We start from the raw sequence: 17,999 nt of genomic DNA, 5'->3' as shown, positions 1-17,999 counted from the left end.
TAGCGGTAGAAAGGTGATTATTTGGACTTACTTTCAGCCACAGGACATGGGCATGTTGCATTCACTAATCAATCATGAACTCCATATACAAAGTGTTGTGGAGTTAATAATGAGATTATGATGAGTTAACAATCTTTCTAAACAGCTCAAGCTTGGCTGAAACTGGTTCACAGATTAGAAGAATTGTTGGTGTTACAGGGGCTCAGTCAAAGTCCAGACCTCAACTTGATTGAAATACTCTGGAGGAACTTTAAGAGCCCGAAAATAAATATTTGTCCGCAAACATAAATGACCTGAAGCAATGCTGTAAAGAAAAATGGGTCAAAATTCCTGAGAGACCAATAAAGTCATACAGAAAATAGATATTCCTGCTAAAGGGGGCTCTGCAAGCTGCTGAATCATGGGGTCTAATGAGTTTTCACAAGGCTGCATAGAGACTCTACCTGCTCTTCAAATGGACAGCTGAGAGGAAAATGATGAGCTGTTGAAGTCAACACAAAGAAAGCTTGTTTCTAAGTTGGCTCTGACCTTCAGCTTCTTTTCTTTCTTCTACTGTGATGGGCTTCCCATACAAAGGAATATATTCACATCTATATACAGTATGTAATTCCCTTTTACATCAAGGACATTGTATATCATGTATTGTACTGTACTGTAGTAATGGTCAGTTTTGAAACTGAAAATGAATCTTTCTTTTTGAAAGCAGAGCGTACTTGTATTTTCTTAGGACTGCCCTATTAACAGTAGCTTACAGCCATGCCAGACTGGTCTGCAGTTAAACCAGTCTGATCTGTTGTACACACAATGGTTCAAATGGAACGGATAAGTGCTGCTTTTGTCACATTCATACCATGATTTAATAAATCACCTGTTAAGTTGTGAGTTTTACATTAAAGTGATTTTAAAAAAGTGAAACAAAACAATAAAAAAGCAAAGCTGTTATTAGATAAGTGACTTTCTGCATTACATTTTTATTTGGTTCATTATTTTCTACCTCCAACATTCCTCCTATGCAAGGGGAACATGTTTAAACTGACACTTAGTTGCTTTTCCAATTTTTTTTTTAACCTTCAGTCACAGCCAGTCTCATCATTAGTCGTTAGTTTTTCCTCTCTGCTCTTCATGCTGTTGTTTTGCTTTTTTTGGTTTGCATTATCAAGCTCAAAGTTTTCTTTGTGACGGGCTTATGTTGCACAGCTATTTTCAGCTTATTTGAATAAAAGCAGCAGAATCAGACCAAATAAGAAGCACTCTCACTTTGATGTCACAAGGCAGCGATCAGGCTTCATTGCACAATAATGCTTAAACCCGCTTTCATCAGGCTCACCCTCTCAAATTTAAAAGCACACAAGGAGCACAATAGTCACAGTGTACTATGCTCCATATCACATAACACTTATTTCTGTGTATAGTAACACACCCACTCCTGCCATTAGTCATTGCATGCTACCAGTTTTCCTACATAAAATCAAAACTCTTTGTTCTTGATCAAATTTAAATAACCAGTTTGGCTAGTTTAGAAGAATCGTTAACCTATGTGACAGTTTGGAGACCAGATGTCAGATGTAAATATATCTACATAAACTCTTTAACCATTTTAACAGTAATAAACGATACTTACAAAATTGTTAATAAATGGCTTATAAACTGTCCATGAACATTTCTTCGCAACTGAGGTTAAGAAACACTGTAATTCATCTAGTAACACCATATGGATCGTTTTTAAAAATGTATGTTTTAATAAACAGTTACTTAAAGATTGGGCAGATAGTGTTGCAGTGACGTAGATCACAAGGCAGCCAGTCCAGAGACCATGTTTCATGTCCTGTGTCACTCTCAGATTGGTTGAGCTCATGAAAAGATTATGATTTTGGTTAAACTAGACCCATTCTCAAAATTAACCCTGCAGACTGGAAAATGTACGTACCTACAGTGTTGGGGAGTAACGGAATACATGTACCGCCGTTACGTATTTAAAATACAAAATATGAGTAACTGTATTCCGTTAGTTACCGTTTAAAAGGGTGGTATTTAGAATACAGTTACTTTGTTGAAATAAAGGGATTACGCGGCGGTCTTTTCCCTGGCTACGAGCCCGACAGGGAAACCGACGTGTTAGCCAGAGGTCCCTTTACTACGGTTTGGAGCTGCGGACCTATTTTATATACGCGCGGAATAGTTTTCTATATGAGATCGCTGCAAAAAGTGCAGCCTCACCTAATGTCCACCCTACTGTTACTCATTTTATATTAAGATTTAAAAATCTAGTTGCTATTGAGTAGCCTTCAGTAATAGTAATGAATCACACAGGAACAGGACATTCATTAGTTGTAAAAAAGCATGATAATATATTAAGTAATCCAAAGTATTCCGAATACGTTACTCTCATTGAGTAACGTAACGGAATACGTTACAAAATACATTTTGGGCCATGTATTCTGTAATCTGTAGTGGAATACATTTCAAAAGTAACCTTCCCAACACTGCGTACCTACTAGTACCTACTTAAATGTGACCCCAAAGGCTCCGTGTTGTGCACAAGGAGCCATGATTTCATGTTGTTTACACCCAGTTCTGACTCCACCATCTGAATGTGGCAGGAGAAATCTACTCATCAGACCCGGCAACACTTTTCACATTTTCTGCTGTCTAGTTTTGGTGATCCAGTACAAACTGTAGCCTCAATGTCCTGTGCTTAGCTGACAGGAGTGGGTATCAGTGTGGTCTTCTGCTGCTGTAGCACATCTGCTTCAAGTTTTTGATGTGAAGAAACTTTTCCCAGAGAAGTGCTCCTCACTGGATATTTTCCTCTTTCAGACCATTTCTCTGTCAACCCTCACACAGTCATTTAAATCACTTTTCTTTCCCATTAGATGCTGTCATGCTAATGTCAAATGGAGTTGTTGCTGTGTGACTGGCTCATTAGATACTTGCATTCACAAGCAGACAGTTGTATGTAAGAATTAGGAAGATCCACCTCACCTTTGCCACTAAAAGTGTGTCACAGTACCTGCAGCAAAGAACAGCCTGTGTGTATCTCTGGAACCACGCTGGGAATGTGGAGAAGTTCAGTGATGAAGCCTTTTCTTGCTCTCAAACCAGGCACATTTGATTAGAAGCTTCCATGCGAAGTTGCTTGTTCGCAGCTTTAATGAAGGAAATGATAGAATAAACACTGATGCAAGTGCATTTATGGATTTCTTTAACTTTGTGTGGTTCTTTTCATCTTATGTGACAAAACTAATGACATTTTAAATGAAAGAATTATACTATTATTAGAGAGCAGTAAATGGTTAATGGTAAAGTTTAATCAAGTACAAGCGTGCACAGTGTGTTACAAAAAATAACTACAAATGAATTAAAATAAATGAAAGAGTAAAAAAATAAATCTTCCGTTGTTGCTTGCCAGTTATTCATTTTTGATTCATGAATTCATTGATTGATTAGATATGTTTACATATGTCTTAGATAAACATGTTATTAATTTCAGTGTGCTTGCTCTTTCTCGGTGACTTACCAATAATGCGTGCTTTGTAGGTTTGAATTGTGGCTCGATTGTCATCCAGCGACTGGTTTCCCCAGAGCACCACATGAGAGCTATCACATGCTGAGCACAATGCATAGTAAACAGTGCAGTGTGCGAACAGTCCAGGTGCTGCTCAGGCTTTTGTCAGGGTTTAAAAGGCTGCAATAAGCTAATGACATAAATGGTTTTCCCTCATCATCCCAGTACCTTTTACTGTGTTTACATTTATTGTTTGTTTATTTTTTTTTTACTTTTATTACTTTGTGAAGAGTCATCATACATTGAAAATATCGCTCATCATGATCCATCATCATTCATAACCTGTTGGAGTAAGAAGAGGGGAGGAAATGAGACTGGAGGTTAATTGTATCGAATTGTGTTTCCCTAAAGATTAAGGGTCAGAGAGATGTCACCAAATATATAATTTACACACACGCACACAAAAAAAAAAAACAGAAACCTTGTGAGGGGGCCTGAACACCAGTTTGAAAATATAAGGGTCTCTGTATAATCTGATTTGACACATAAATTATTTTTCTGCATTACAGAGGGATTCAGGTGTAATGGTGAAAAAGAATTCTTCATAACTTTTATATAACCTATTACACTATTGATTATATTGTTCTAATCCTGTATCATTTCACGTGGATATGAAAAAAAAATAAAATCTCCGGCTGCAAGAGGAAAGTAAATATTTAGTGCAAATGTGAAGCCAGTGATGGAAAAAATACATGAAAGACATTTGCCTTGTGGTTCAAATGCGTCACCAATTTGGGGCGTGTTCTTCACAACAGGATCTATATAGTGGTGTAATCTCTGCTCCCAAATACACAAAGCCTCACTGCAGTCACCTGTTACACACGACAAAGTAACTCGAAGAGGTCTCATCTCCGAAAATGCAAGCTGAGGAATACAATCGCAGAGGTAATCATGGACTCATTTTGGATGATGTTGATATTTAACTTCAAATGCCAACAAGCACATAATAAAGAAAATGAATATGAATAACTTGCAGTGATCTCTTATTGATCAGGTAAGGAGATGGTGGACTACATCACAAAGTACCTGGGCTCCATCAGGGAGAGGAGGGTCATTCCTGATGTGAAACCTGGCTACATGAGGCAGCTTCTTCCTGAGGCTGCACCTACGGAGCCGGAGGACTGGGAGAATATCTTCAATGACATTGAGAAGGTCATCATGCCAGGGGTAAGTGTCGCAGCAAAACCCAATTTAAATTCACCTTGCTTGTTCAGTTCACTGAAATGATCATGAAATACATTTATGGCAAGCGAGTGTTTTCCTATCTCTCTGCCCAGGTGGTTCACTGGCAGAGCCCTCACATGCACGCCTACTATCCCAGTCTGACTTCATGGCCCTCTATGCTCGGGGATATGCTGGCAGATGCAATCAACTGTGTTGGGTTCACTTGGGTACGCAATGACCAAAAAGACAATCAATCACATGCTACCATCTGCTTCAGTGATGTCTTATTTTCTTGTTTTTTCAGGCCTCAAGCCCAGCATGCACAGAGCTGGAAATGAATGTGATGGACTGGCTGTGTAAAGCACTAGAGCTCCCCTCTTTCTTTCTTCACTACCATCCTGACAGCAGAGGTGGAGGCATCCTGCAGGTGTGCAACATCCTAATCTGTTTGCTCTAGAGCCACGAAGTTTACAGTCTTTCGGGGCCTCATTGTGTTTCTGACCTACTTGGCTCTCTCGTCAGAGTACAGTCAGTGAGAGCACACTGGTTGCTCTGCTGGCAGCCAGGAAAGATAAAATCCTGCAGCTGCGGGCCGAGCTTGACCAGGACGTGGACGACTCCGTCATAAACTCAAGACTAGTGGCCTACGCTTCGGATCAGGTAAGCTGCACAGGAGCTTCCTATCAGCCTGATAAACTGAACCGTAAAACTGATCAGATGTTGCTTTTATAGGCTCATTCATCAGTTGAAAAGGCAGGACTGATCTCACTGGTGAAGATCAGGTTTCTGCCGACCGATGACGAGTTGTCTCTGAGAGGAGACACTTTGAAACAAGCCATACAAGAAGACAGGGCAAGAGGACTTGTCCCCTTCCTGGTATGTGTGTTTGAAACCTCAATGGGACATTTCTGCAGAGAATTTAAGAATCCCCATATTGTTTTGAATCTAGTAGCTTACCTAATATGTGCCACAATACCCATCACATTTTTAAAAGCATATACTAACGCTGCAGTATATAAAAATCAGAATCGGCAGACTGTAGCATCAGCCAATCAGTGCCTTTGTTTGATTTTTCTGCTGCATGGCAAACACAGATGCATGCAGAAACTGTTTTACAATCTATTTTTTGATGATGCATTTAAAGAAAATCAAATGTCTGGAAGTTGAAGTTCAGCTTCATTTCTTTTAAAACTGAAAAGTTGTCCGAATAATTTCTTTTTAAACTTGGAAAAAAATATGAAAATAAGTAGCAAAACGTTGTACATCATTAATCGGGACACTTGTATATCATCTCATATCATGAGGAAACTGTGATTTTTAGCTTCAAAAGTACACAACAAACCCGTGTTGCATGTTGGATCTCATCTGACCCATTCTGTCATTTTCAGCTGTGTTCAACTCTGGGAACTACTGGAGCGTGTGCCTTCGATAAGCTATCGGAACTGGGACCAGTCTGTGTGTCTTTTAATTTTACTTCCAAATCATACTGCAGAGTCAGACTTATTTTTTTTCTTTGCATACATAAGATGAAGTTAGAAGTGAAATTGAAATCTTTTTGCAGGTGAGGAAGAGGGACTCTGGCTCCATGTTGATGCCGCGTATGCTGGCTCTGCCTACTTTTGTCCGGAGCTCCGCTGGTCAATGAAGGGCATTGAATTTGCACACTCTTTTGTTTTCAACCCTTCTAAGTGGATGATGGTCCATTTTGACTGCACAGCATTCTGGTGAGTAGAGACATTTAAGCCATACCTCAACTCTGTCTCTATAATATCTGCAAAATTACATCTGACAAAGTGCAAATTTAAACAGAAGAATGCTTTTAAGCTGGTGATTTAATTAACTGTTGATCTCAGGGTAAAGGATAAATACAAGCTCCAGCAGACCTTCAGTGTTGATCCTGTTTACCTCAGACATGAAAACTCACTGGCAGCCACCGACTTTATGGTTCGTCATCATTACTTATTCACCAGTTCAAAATGTTACAGTCTCATCTGAACACTACTTTTTTTCTTTGGTTCAGCACTGGCAAATACCTCTCAGTCGACGCTTCCGTGCTCTGAAGCTCTGGTTTGTTCTGCGCTCCTTTGGATTGAAAAACCTCCAGGCTCATATCAGACATGTAAGTGGCATTCTTCTAAAATAGATATCAATATTAGACTTCCATTATAGAAAGTGTATTTAATGTGAAGTTTTGTTTGTTTGCTTTGGGGTTTTTTTAGGGGATTGAGATGGCAAAACTCTTGGAGTCTCATATTAGGAGCAACACAGATTTTGAGGTTCCTGCTAAGAGGCACCTCGGCCTGGTGGTCTTCTGCCTGAAAGTATGCAACTTGTCCTTGTACCTGAATTGTGCAGTAAACTATAAATATGTTGACCTTATAGTTTTCACCAGAAAATCATTACTGACATGTGCTAAGAAGTCCCGATTACGCCTTGTTCAATGGTGGTTTGTTATATACCTGAATGTGGTCAGCTAGTTCCCAGATGAAATGGCAAAAATAGTAGGAAAAGGGTAAACACAGATGTCTTAGTAAGGGTTTTGTGGCTTTACACAAAGACTTATAAACATTTTATTGTATCTTCTTTTTGTTGGGAGGGAACACTTTGACCCAGGAGCTGCTGAGGAGACTGACCCGGTCAGGCACCATGTACCTCATTCCTGCGGATATTTATACCAAACGCATCATCCGGTTTACGGTGACCTCACAGTACACTACTGCCGATGACATCCTCAGGGACTGGGGCATTATCTGTAAAACAGCTTCCACTCTCCTGGCTGAGACACAGGCTTTGAATTATGCAGACCAGTCACAATCAGGGGAAGATGATGTAATAGGTGATGAAGAATACCAAGACCTGGTCTTAGACACCGGGTCTGATGAGAAAGAGGATGCTGTTGCCAGGCTGGAAAAAGCTCAAGTGGAGTTGTGGATTGACAAAGCTTGGAATCGGTCTAGAAGACCAATGCGATCTCTTAGCTGCAGCAGCGAGCCCCTGCCTTACACTTATATCAGGTCCCTGTGTGGCTATGATTTTGAAACGAGGCCTATAGTCGAAGATGCTGCTGGTGGCCTTCCTGTGCCTTCAACAACAGGATCTGGTGCAACAATAAATATTGAGGAGATGCCTTCAAATGATCTGGGAAAACAGGTCCTGAAAAAGCTGACAAAGTTCTACAGCGTTCCCAGCTTCTGTAACCAGTGGGTGCAGTGTGGTCGGCACCAGCTCTGCTGCCCTCTGAAGGTTTCTCCAGCAGCTCAAAAGCACTTACCCTCCACCTGCAGAAGAGTGAACTGTATGTCTTCCTCTGCCGTAACAAACACAGCCCCCCCTCCTACGCCACTGGAAACTTCCACTGCTCCTAAACTCCTCTGACGAGCCCAAAACCAGCACAAAGTGTACCTCACATCCACACAATAATTCACCTATTGATTGATAAGCAGTTTGCTTCAGCACACAGTCAACCAACACAGTCACCAAATAACAGTGTCGGCGATATGGGATTTACTCATATAAAAATCATTAAAAACAAGAAAGTATTTCAGACTAAACAGTTGAAATATAAAAAAATGAAATGCATGCCATTATATGTTTGTATATCCACAATGTAAAGATTAATGTAAACACTAATGTTTTTGAGACTGACAATAAAAAAATCAGCGCTGAACTCGTTTAAAGCCTGAGTCTTCCTTCTGCAATGCAGTTGAATAACTCCTGAGTCATGGGTATGTAGCCCTTATTGTCTTCCAGGTAAAACAGAGGATCCTTGATGAGAGCAGGGTTAAAACCTTCCTCTGCCAGCTTCACCTTCATCTGCTTAAAGGTGCTCGTCACTACCAATGCATCCTGCCAGAGAAAAATGAAATGGTTACGGGATTATTGCTAAGATGTATGCAGATATATCTTAATGTGATCATTCATTGAACTTTATTTACCTGTATGCGAACGAAGCGTGGTCTTGCGTAGCTGGGCAAGTAGTTTTTGACATGCTGATATAAAGCTTTGCCATCAAAGTCCATATTTTCTTTCAGTTTTAGCGCTGCCATTCCAATTCTTCCCTCGTGTCCTATTCAGTGAAGGTCAAAGTAAAAAGAAGAAAAAATACCCTCAGAATCCAGACATTAATCCAAACATTCAGAGTTTTTCCTCAGTATGTCAGAAATATGCGATTAATCTCAGAATTCCAAGAAAAAACTTCTGAATTCTGAGTTTTTTTCTTAGAATTCTGGAAAAAAAAGATGTTTGTAATATTTATGAGACATACATCACAATAATCTTGCTTTTAGTGTCATTATTACCTGGCACCTTCACACCATAGACATTAGCCTCTTCAACAAAGTCAACTGCGAGCAGGTGGTCAGCCACCTCCGTGGTTGCCACATTTTCTCCTTTCCACCTGTAACAGATATAATACAGAGTATTTGCAGAACTCAGCTGCAGTGTATCTTTTTTCAGCAGGGACACACAAAAGTAACAAACTTCCCTAAAACACTGAGATAATAGTTCATCAAAGATGTTTAGGTTTAACTATAAAGAATAAAATACTGAAAGCAATTAGATTAGACTCACCACAGTGTCCGTAATTCTGAAATTATATATGATATATCCTAAACTTGAGGGTTTTACTGTTTTTTCCATAGCTTAAATTCTATTTCAAGTGAAGAAGTAAACTTTCTGGCCTTATTTTACAACTATAACCCCAGATTGTAAGCAATCTGTTAAACATTCATCCAGCTGTTCCAGACAGAAGGACAACTGCTGCCTAAGCGCAAACCTGTATTGATCCCGTATGTGTCAGTAGTATTGGATCAGTTGAGATGCATTTTTTCTAAACACTGAGTCTCTGTGGCTTTTAAACCCCAAAACACGCTGCACCAAAAATTGGTCCACCCCACGGATCGGTTTTCCCAACACAAACAGAGTAATATAGTGTATGCTGTAAAGTGCCAGGAGGATTGCCAGGATTTATACATTTGCAGGGCAGTGGACACTCTTTCAATGATGACGATGTACACATCCTAGACGGGGAGGAACGCTGGTTTGAGTGCAGTCACTTGGATGAGTGACATAACGTTTCTCCCACTGAAAACGCTACATCCAGATTAACAGAATCAACTTTTTGGGGGTCACACTAAGTTGTGCTTTTAAGACAAAAAACACTCTCTGGTACTCCTTGTCCTGACCTTTCACCCAGATTGTCAAATTCATTTATTATGTTTCACAGACCTGAAAGTGTCTCCAATGCGGTCTTGAAAGAAGAGAAATCCCTCATCGTCAATCTTTAGAAGGTCGCCACTGTTAAAGTACATGTCGCCCTTCTCGAACACATCTCTTAGCTTCTTCTTGTCTGTCTGCTGCTTGTCCTTGGCATAGCCACTGAAGGGTGTTCTTTTTCCAATCTTTGCCACAAGCAGACCAGTTTCTCCTGCGAGTAAAAGTAACAGTATACGTTTAAATAGCAGCTTAAAAGGCAAGGCGGCACCTTAAGAGACAGGCTCACCTCTTGGGACTTCAACACAAAATCCTCTGGAGTCTCTGACTGGCTCCTCTTTTTCTGTGTCAAACCTTATGAGGGCATATTTGCATGCCATCTGAAACAGTTTACAGATACATTGAAGAGAATAAGCAGTTAGTCATATAAATCATGCCACATCTCCATATACAGAGGTCAAGTTAACCTCTGAAAAAAGGCTCACTGGCCTCACAGAGACTCACAGCCAATTGTCCACCAGTGGCACTAGTTTCAGCCATTATGCAAATGTACTCTTTATAAGGTTGTTGCATTCAGCTGAGACTGAAGTTACTTGAGTGAAAAAAAGGTTTCTCTAAAAAAGCTATGACTTAAGCCATGGTTCTTCTAAGCATGGCTTAGGTTTGCAAAATTCATCTGAACAAACCACAAGACCTTTGGGAAAATGAACTGTACACAGTGACATATTTTGTGAAAAGCAAGCACAGCATAAAAACTGTGAAGCAGGATGGTGAAGAGGAGATGGTCTGGACTAGTTTTGCAGCCAAAGGACCTGATCATCTTGCAGTCATTAAGTTGACCATGAACTCCTCCGTATACCAAAGTATTCTAGAGTCAAATGTGAGACCATCTGTCTGACAACTGAAGCAACTTGAAGTGACATTATAAAGAAAGGTGGACTAATGTTATCGTTTTATAATTATGTAACTTTAGAATTGAAAAAGGGTGTGCTTTTCTTTTTCACATCTATCCATCTTCACAACCTTGCGCCTCCATATTTATCTGATCTTTCCATACATACTCATCCCCTCGTACACTCCGCTTCAGCTTCCCTTCGGTCTCTTCCACCTGCTCGCCTGACTACCATGGGACTCAGAGTCTTTAGTTATTCTGCCCCGAGACTTTGGAATGCACTTCCACCAGATCTCTGGACTACAAACTCTCTCATTAATTAGAAATCACGTCTCAAAACCCATCTATTCAGAATTGCATACCCTTGATTCCGTCTCGGTCTATTTTTACCTTGCTTACTTTTCATACTTTCATGCTGGCTTTTTTCCCCTCATTTACCTTATGTTTAAAGTTTATTTTGCAATATTTGTTGTATTGTTGCATTGTTGCTACTTTTTTGTGACCTTGAGGGTCTTAAAGGTGCCTATAAATATAATGTATTATTATTATTATTATTACATCTTACTTTGTAGAGAAAATTTTCTCTGCCAACAGCTCCAACTTTCCCACCATAGTTGATAAAGCCAACATTCCCTTCAGTTGCTCCGTAGCATTCACAGATACAAATGTTCCCAAATCGCTCCAGGAACTCAACCCAGGTGTCTTCCCTTATTCCGTTCCCTACGGCCAGTCGGACCTTATGATCCTTGTCATTGTCTCTCTAAAAGAAGGCCAAAGGAGAGGTGAGAACATAAACAATGACCATAAGAAACAATGCTCCTGACTGAAGCAGGTTGGTAGAAATCATTAAAACAGTTTGAGCTTCTAATGCATATCCCAATATTGTCATCACTATGACCTTAAATTTGTGTTTACCTTTGGTGTGTTGCAGAGGTAGCGCATAACCTCGCCTATGTACTGGATGACAGTCACATTGTACTTTCTACAGTCATTCCAAAAGTTGGAGGCAGAGAACTTGCTTCTCAAAACAACAGTGGTGCCTAAAAATGGAAAGATACAGAGTTCAGCAAATATGCCGCTTCATGCTAAGAGTTCAGTGTTGTAAACTCTGCAAGGCGAACTTTAGGACTTCAAAGTACAAACAATGGAAGCGGGTGTAGTTTGAGGTCATGTATATGTTGGTTTAACCTGCAATAAATTCAGTGGAAATCTTGATTTGTGGTTTTATTTTTAGGTAATGTTTCATGTATTACCTCTTTCTATAGTTCCACAAAGTCCCATAAGAAAAGCAGCACTGTGATACAGAGGGAGATTTATGTAGATGACATCATCTGAGCGCACACCAGCAAAGGTCAGGAGAAAACTTCCCCTCCAAACCCTCTTGTGTTTAAGCACAGCTGCTTTTGGAAGCCCTGTAAAAACAGATGTAGCACAGTTAGTCCTCATTCTCAGGTGTCCCACCAATTTAATACTGTGAACTGTGAAAACTCCTAAAATATAACACTGTGCAGACATGGGTCAATATTCTGCTTAGATAAATAGATTTTTTATTTGTAATATTTTTCATTATAGGATTATTTCATTAATTTCTTTTTATTTAGTTTGGGTTTTTGTTTTTGTACACTAACTGGTACCTTACACCAGCGGTCCCCAACCCTTTTTGCGCCACGTACGGACCGGTTTATGCCCGACAATATTTTCACGGACCGGCCTTTAAGTTGTCGCGGATAAATACAACAAAATAAAACTAGTACCGGTACCGAAAAAAAAAAGATTTATTCATAAAACACGTGAAAAGACCCAGGAAAACCGAGTTAACGATAAAAACGATAACAAAGTAACGCTGAAAACCGATAAAAACCCTGAAAACCATACATTTCACACCTGAGCCTCAGTGTTGTGCCAAAAAGTGATTTCCAATGTTTCTGTGTAGTTTTTATGTGTAATATCTTTACGTATGTTCGTAAATAGACTTCGGTGAACAGGGTTTACAAAGGGGTTATATAGAGAATTAAAAAATTATCCGTTTTTCACGTATCTTTACAACTCTGTGTTACTTTATAACCAATCTGGCCCTTTATCCCCACTTAAATATTTTTACAGAACTATTGTAATATTTGCTACCATTTCTGCTGTGCTCTTGGCCAACTTACTCTTACAAAAGACATTTTTAATGTTAATGAGATTTTTTAACTGCATAAATAAAGGTTATATAAAAGTCACTGCCAAAAACTGATTGCGGCTTCTACCTTGTTACACGAATGTTGTTTGTGGCTCAAGATGACTTTATGTCATCCATAAGGGATGCATTTGACATATGTTTCACATATTATAGCCCAACAAGTTACTTATAGCAGTTTAAATACGAGCAATCAGTTTTTGGCAAATACCGGAAATCAGTTTTTGGCAGACAATCACTTTTTGACACAACACCGGTACCAAATGACTCACGGACCGGTAACGGTCCGAGGCCGGGGGTTGGGGACCGCTGCCTTACACCCGATACAAATAAAATATATTTTACCTTTTTGGATATACACGAATTTCACTTCTTATCTACACCGTATACCTATGTACAAGGAGTTTGGTTGTATCCTTACACGTTGGCTAAAATAATGCAAACATATTATTTACTCTTATAAATGAAGTAAGCTAACTAAAACAAGGAAAGTCAGACAGTTTCTTTCATGTGAGCGTCGCTTTGAGTTTAATTTCCAGCTGTCTCTCTTTTCTTTTTAAAATCCCAGACATCCCTCTTAACGGATCCATCCTACATCCCGCTCTGACGTCAATTAGGAGCGCGTGCACCTGGACCAAACCAAATGATGAAATAATGAGGGGGTTTTTTATGGTGATAGGTTAATAATTTTCATGAAAAAAGCTAAATGACTATTGTGCTGTTTTCATGGGATCCTGTCAGTCATTAGAATCGTCATCACTTTTCTCCCCACTGCTCCTTCAATTACTCAACCTCTGCACGAGGCCAGATAAGCCCTCGAGGTTACCTGTGGTTCCTGATGTGTAGATGTACACCGCAGGACTCTTGATGTTAATGCTGGCCCTGAGCTGACGGGACAGGGGCTCGTCTGACTCCATCTGAATTTTGTCAGAGAGGCTTTCGATGCCGTCCACATGACAGTGCTCACGGAGGATAAACACAAGGATACCCTGCTGCTTCAAAGTGGGCAGCACCTCCTCTATTGCTCCTTGAAGGTCTGAGAGCGAGGGAGGTAAAAAGAAAAGAGGTGCTGATCAGTCATTACAGGGTTACATAAATGTGTGTTTAATAAACAGTCGATCTATTTGATGGTGAAATTAATAAGATATACCCATGCAACTTTAGTGCAGTCCAAACCTCCCAGATTAAAAAAAATAGTCAGAGATACAAAAAGATCTTTTTAAATGAATTAGACAATATGATCACGTGATATTAAAAAACGAAAGATATGCGCACGTTTAAAGTTAATTTCATTAAAACAAACCCCAACAGCTTACTGCAGTATTTACGCAGCTTACCAGCGCCAGCGATCAGGACTTTGGCTTCACAGCAGGAGAAACAGTGCAGCAGGGATTTGGATCTTATGTTGACGTTGAGGAAGGACGCTGTGCATCCCAGCTTGGACAGTGCGAGCCACATCCATACAAACCACGGCTCGTTGCCCAAGAAGAGGGCTACCGTGTCCCCCTGCTTGAGGTGGGCATGCGTTAACAGAGCCCTGGCCACTTTGTTGCTTTCTCTGTCGGCTTGGCTGTACGTGTAGGAGCTTTCCTCGTAAACTATGAACTTCTTATGCGGATGCTCCGCCACTTTGTCCAGAAAACGATCTAAAATACTGTAAAACTTTTTCTTGATTCTACTCATGCGTATACCGACATAAATGGAAATAAATGTGTATGTTAAATCTTTCAAAAAATAAGGATTCCGGAAGTAAATCAGTAAGGGCAAGACTGCCAACGCGGTGCACAAAATATATGCAAGCATTTTTGTTTTTTAAAAAAGACGAATATGTCAGACCTGCTGCTGGATTCATACATCACCTTTCAACGGACTCCAGCCCTTGGATCATTTCCGTTTACGCCTCCTGAACTTTGAACGAGTTTGAGAGTTCGAGGGGTTAAAATGGGACGACACCCCCCTTTGCCTGCTGTGATTTGTGAGTCTCTTTCTTAACGTTTTTCCTTTTTCTTTCTTTTTTTCTTCTTCTTTTTTTGGCTGGGGAGGAATCACATGAACTCGATGTAGCAGTAGTAAAGTATTTAAAAAAACTGAGGAATAGAATTTTTAAATACATATTTTTCTTAATTTTATATATATATAGATAGATAGATAGATAGATAGATAGATAGATAGATAGATATATCAACTGACCTCGGCACACCTGCACCAGGGTAAACCTCCGCCTACCGTAGTCCTGCTTTACATGTGAAAATAGAGCAACAGGACCGCTGAGTCTTTGACTTTATTTATTTTCTGCTGTGTTTTACTTGCATCTATTTGAAAGAGTGAGTGTAAACACAAAAAATATTTTATTTTATGTGCTGGAATGTGCAGAAAATAGGTTTAAATGTTAAACTAATTTATTCAAGTCAGAGAATGTTGCATATAATTAAATTTTTGCTTGATGCATAAAGTTAAAAGATTAAAACTAATAAAACAAGTTAAAAAAAAGAGACTTTTCCATTTGATTACATTTTGTATGATGGATTATGTAGAAAAAGTAGAATTGGGCTGAAAGATCTATCGCTTTATCACCTCTTCAGGTTGTAAATCGTGTTTTTAAAAAGTAACTAAGTAATTAATTACTTTTGAAAATAAGTAATCAGTAAAGTAATGGGATTACTTTTTTGGGGAAGTAATCAGTAATTAGTTACTGATTAGTTAATTTCATTAAAACAAACCCCAACAGCTTACTGCAGTATTTACGCAGCTTACCAGCGCCAGCGATCAGGACTTTGGCTTCACAGCAGGAGAAACAGTGCAGCAGGGATTTGGATCTTATGTTGACGTTGAGGAAGGACGCTGTGCATCCCAGCATGGACAGTGCGAGCCACATCCATACAAACCACGGCTCGTTGCCCAAGAAGAGGGCTACCGTGTCCCCCTGCTTGAGGTGGGCATGCGTTAACAGAGCCCTGGCCACTTTGTTGCTTTCTCTGTCGGCTTGGCTGTACGTGTAGGAGCTTTCCTCGTAAACTATGAACTTCTTATGCGGATGCTCCGCCACTTTGTCTAGAAAACGATCTAAAATACTGTAAAACTTTTTCTCAATTCTGCTCAAGCGTATACCGACATAAATGGAAATAAATGTGCAATATAAATCTTTCAAAAAATAAGGATTCCGAAAGTAAATTAGTATGGGTAAAACCGCCAACGCGGTGCACAAAATATATGCAAGCATTTCTTTAATCAAGAGGAATATGTCAGACCTGCTGCTGGATCCAAACGATCGACTTTCAGGAGCCTCCAGCACCTGTTGGATCATTTCCGTTTACTCCTCCTTAACTTTCTCTCCCCTTTTCCTCTTTTCTTTACTGGTGAGGAGTCATGGGAATTTGATGAAGTAGTAATCATTTAAAAACCGAGGAATTATATTTTTTAAACATAGGCCTATATATCGCCTGATTTTTTTTCTTTAATGTTATTCACCTGGTTACTCCTAACAACAAGTTCACATTAGGGCATTCAGGGGCCATTCTGAGGTATTGATAGCTTATGTCTCATATGACCCATAGTTACTTCAAACCAAGACTGGATTTTGTTACTACACTACACACGGCACACACTCGTAGACATTTATTTTTATTTTATTTACACTTTCTATTCACACTTTAAAGAAATATTTGCCACATGTCATAGAAAAACTTTGTTTGCAGAAAACAGGTTCCTTTCTTGGTCTATTTTTTTTTATATATATTAAACCATCTTCCACCATCACTGGACCTGTTGAAGAGAAAAACAAATTATTAATTTATAGAGGGTTTATCTTTTTCATTGGATAGTACTGAGACAGATACTAAAAACAAACATGAGACTTATAATTCGGTGTTGTTTCTGAATTTTAATTACTAAAGAAGATCCACTTAAAAAATGTATATCATCATTTTCAGAAATATCTTAAAGGTGTTACCATATTCTTTAACTAATTCCGTTTGACAGATTAGATATAAAGTATGGGATCTAAAAGAATAGATTTCCAGAATATCAAAAAATAAAATCTATAGTAAAAAAGAAATTGAAACCTAATCAAGTCGAATTACAAACACCACCAAGTGTGGTACAATTCCTTAATCTCAAACCCCCCAAATTACTGTCTAAAATACATAAGACACTCTCTAAAATAGATGAGCCAATATCCCTCCCTATTGCAAAATGGGAAGCGGATCTATCAGTCATCTGGTCTCAAATATGCTTGCAAACCTTTAAATTGATTAGAAATCCCAATCTAAAATTAATGCAATATATTGCATTAATTTATGCATTAATTTTAATGCATGCATTAATTTTAAATGCAATCAATGTAGTGTTTTGTATACAAAACACTACATTGATTGCACAGTAAATGTCAATGGATGTTCAGGATGGGTTTTACGTCTTCTAACAACTGCTCACACTGTCAAGGCAATGCACCTGACAATTACATCCATGATCTTTGGTTCTGTCCACCAGTTCAGAGGTTTTGGTGCTCGATATGTGAAAACTTATCAAAGTGTCTCACTGACGGAATGATTTAACCAGAATTATTTAGTTATCTGACATCTAATGTATAATATACAGTTACATTCAATTCTATGCAATATGCACAACAATTACCTTAAAGTATTAGGATATCGTTGCTGTTGAGCAACGCAGCATCAACAGCGATCAACTCGAAGGAAAATGACAACAGAGGCAAAATATCCGGAAGGTCTTTGGAAATTTTATTACACACTAACACACATTACATCCTCTCTTCACGGCTGCGTTTTAGGGGTGTCGAACTCATGGCCTCGAGGGCCGGTTACAACCAGATTAACTCATACAAGGATTTTTACCTCACCCCTCTTCATAACCTTCTGGCTGATCAATGTAGATTTCATAATCGATGGAAGCGTGTAAACATGCTGTCTTCACATCCATTTGATGGAGTAACAGTCCTGCGCTGCTTTCTGTAACAGAACTCTTATGCT

The 17,999-nt window shown here is 39.2% G+C and overlaps 2 protein-coding genes across 3 annotated transcripts; one reads left to right on the top strand and one right to left on the bottom strand.

Annotated features, from left to right (window-relative positions):
• Window positions 1-4,367: 4,367 nt before the first annotated feature.
• On the top strand, window positions 4,368-8,555 carry hdc (histidine decarboxylase). The gene is given in 13 exon segments (XM_086291517.1): window positions 4,368-4,450; window positions 4,560-4,732; window positions 4,843-4,956; window positions 5,034-5,156; window positions 5,252-5,389; window positions 5,462-5,605; window positions 6,118-6,184; window positions 6,291-6,453; window positions 6,583-6,673; window positions 6,750-6,848; window positions 6,949-7,049; window positions 7,321-8,039; window positions 8,042-8,555. Coding segments are annotated over 13 exon segments (2,013 nt in total). The 5' UTR covers window positions 4,368-4,422; the 3' UTR covers window positions 8,095-8,555.
• On the bottom strand, window positions 8,219-16,231 carry LOC147339264 (long-chain fatty acid transport protein 2-like). 2 transcript variants are annotated; one of them, XM_086291503.1, is made up of 10 exons: window positions 15,766-16,231; window positions 13,838-14,047; window positions 12,086-12,244; window positions 11,748-11,872; window positions 11,398-11,592; window positions 10,230-10,320; window positions 9,956-10,154; window positions 9,028-9,125; window positions 8,665-8,795; window positions 8,219-8,575 (listed from the first exon to the last, which is right to left on the bottom strand). In XM_086291503.1, the coding sequence occupies exons 1-10, from the start codon at window positions 16,229-16,231 to the stop codon at window positions 8,402-8,404; spliced, it is 1,848 nt and encodes a 615-aa protein (XP_086147629.1). In that variant the 3' UTR covers window positions 8,219-8,401. The 2 variants fall into 2 exon arrangements, with proteins under 2 accessions (XP_086147629.1, XP_086147620.1); XM_086291494.1 differs by lacking the exon at window positions 15,766-16,231 and adding an exon at window positions 14,349-14,937.
• Window positions 16,232-17,999: the final 1,768 nt, after the last annotated feature.

The sequence above is a fragment of the Aulonocara sp. 'chitande type north' Nkhata Bay genome, linkage group LG1, assembly GCF_057382095.1.
Source record: "Aulonocara sp. 'chitande type north' Nkhata Bay isolate Kocher_YH1m ecotype deep benthic linkage group LG1, A_spYH_male_GT1.1, whole genome shotgun sequence".
In the NCBI taxonomy this organism is placed as follows: domain Eukaryota; kingdom Metazoa; phylum Chordata; class Actinopteri; order Cichliformes; family Cichlidae; genus Aulonocara; species Aulonocara sp. 'chitande type north' Nkhata Bay.
Note: the sequence above shows the minus strand (reverse complement) of the source record. Positions and strands in the feature narration are given on the sequence as shown.

Excerpts from the sequence above, each read along its gene's own strand:
- LOC147339264 (XM_086291503.1), bottom strand. The coding sequence starts at position 16,231 with ATGCTTGCATATATTTTGTGCACCGCGTTGGCGGTTTTACCCATACTA. Across the intron at positions 14,048-15,765 it reads AGTCCTGATCGCTGGCGCTG|ACCTTCAAGGAGCAATAGAG; the intron begins GTAAGCTGCGTA and ends CCTCGCTCTCAG. Across the intron at positions 8,576-8,664 it reads CACGCTTCGTTCGCATACAG|GATGCATTGGTAGTGACGAG; the intron begins GTAAATAAAGTT and ends TTTCTCTGGCAG.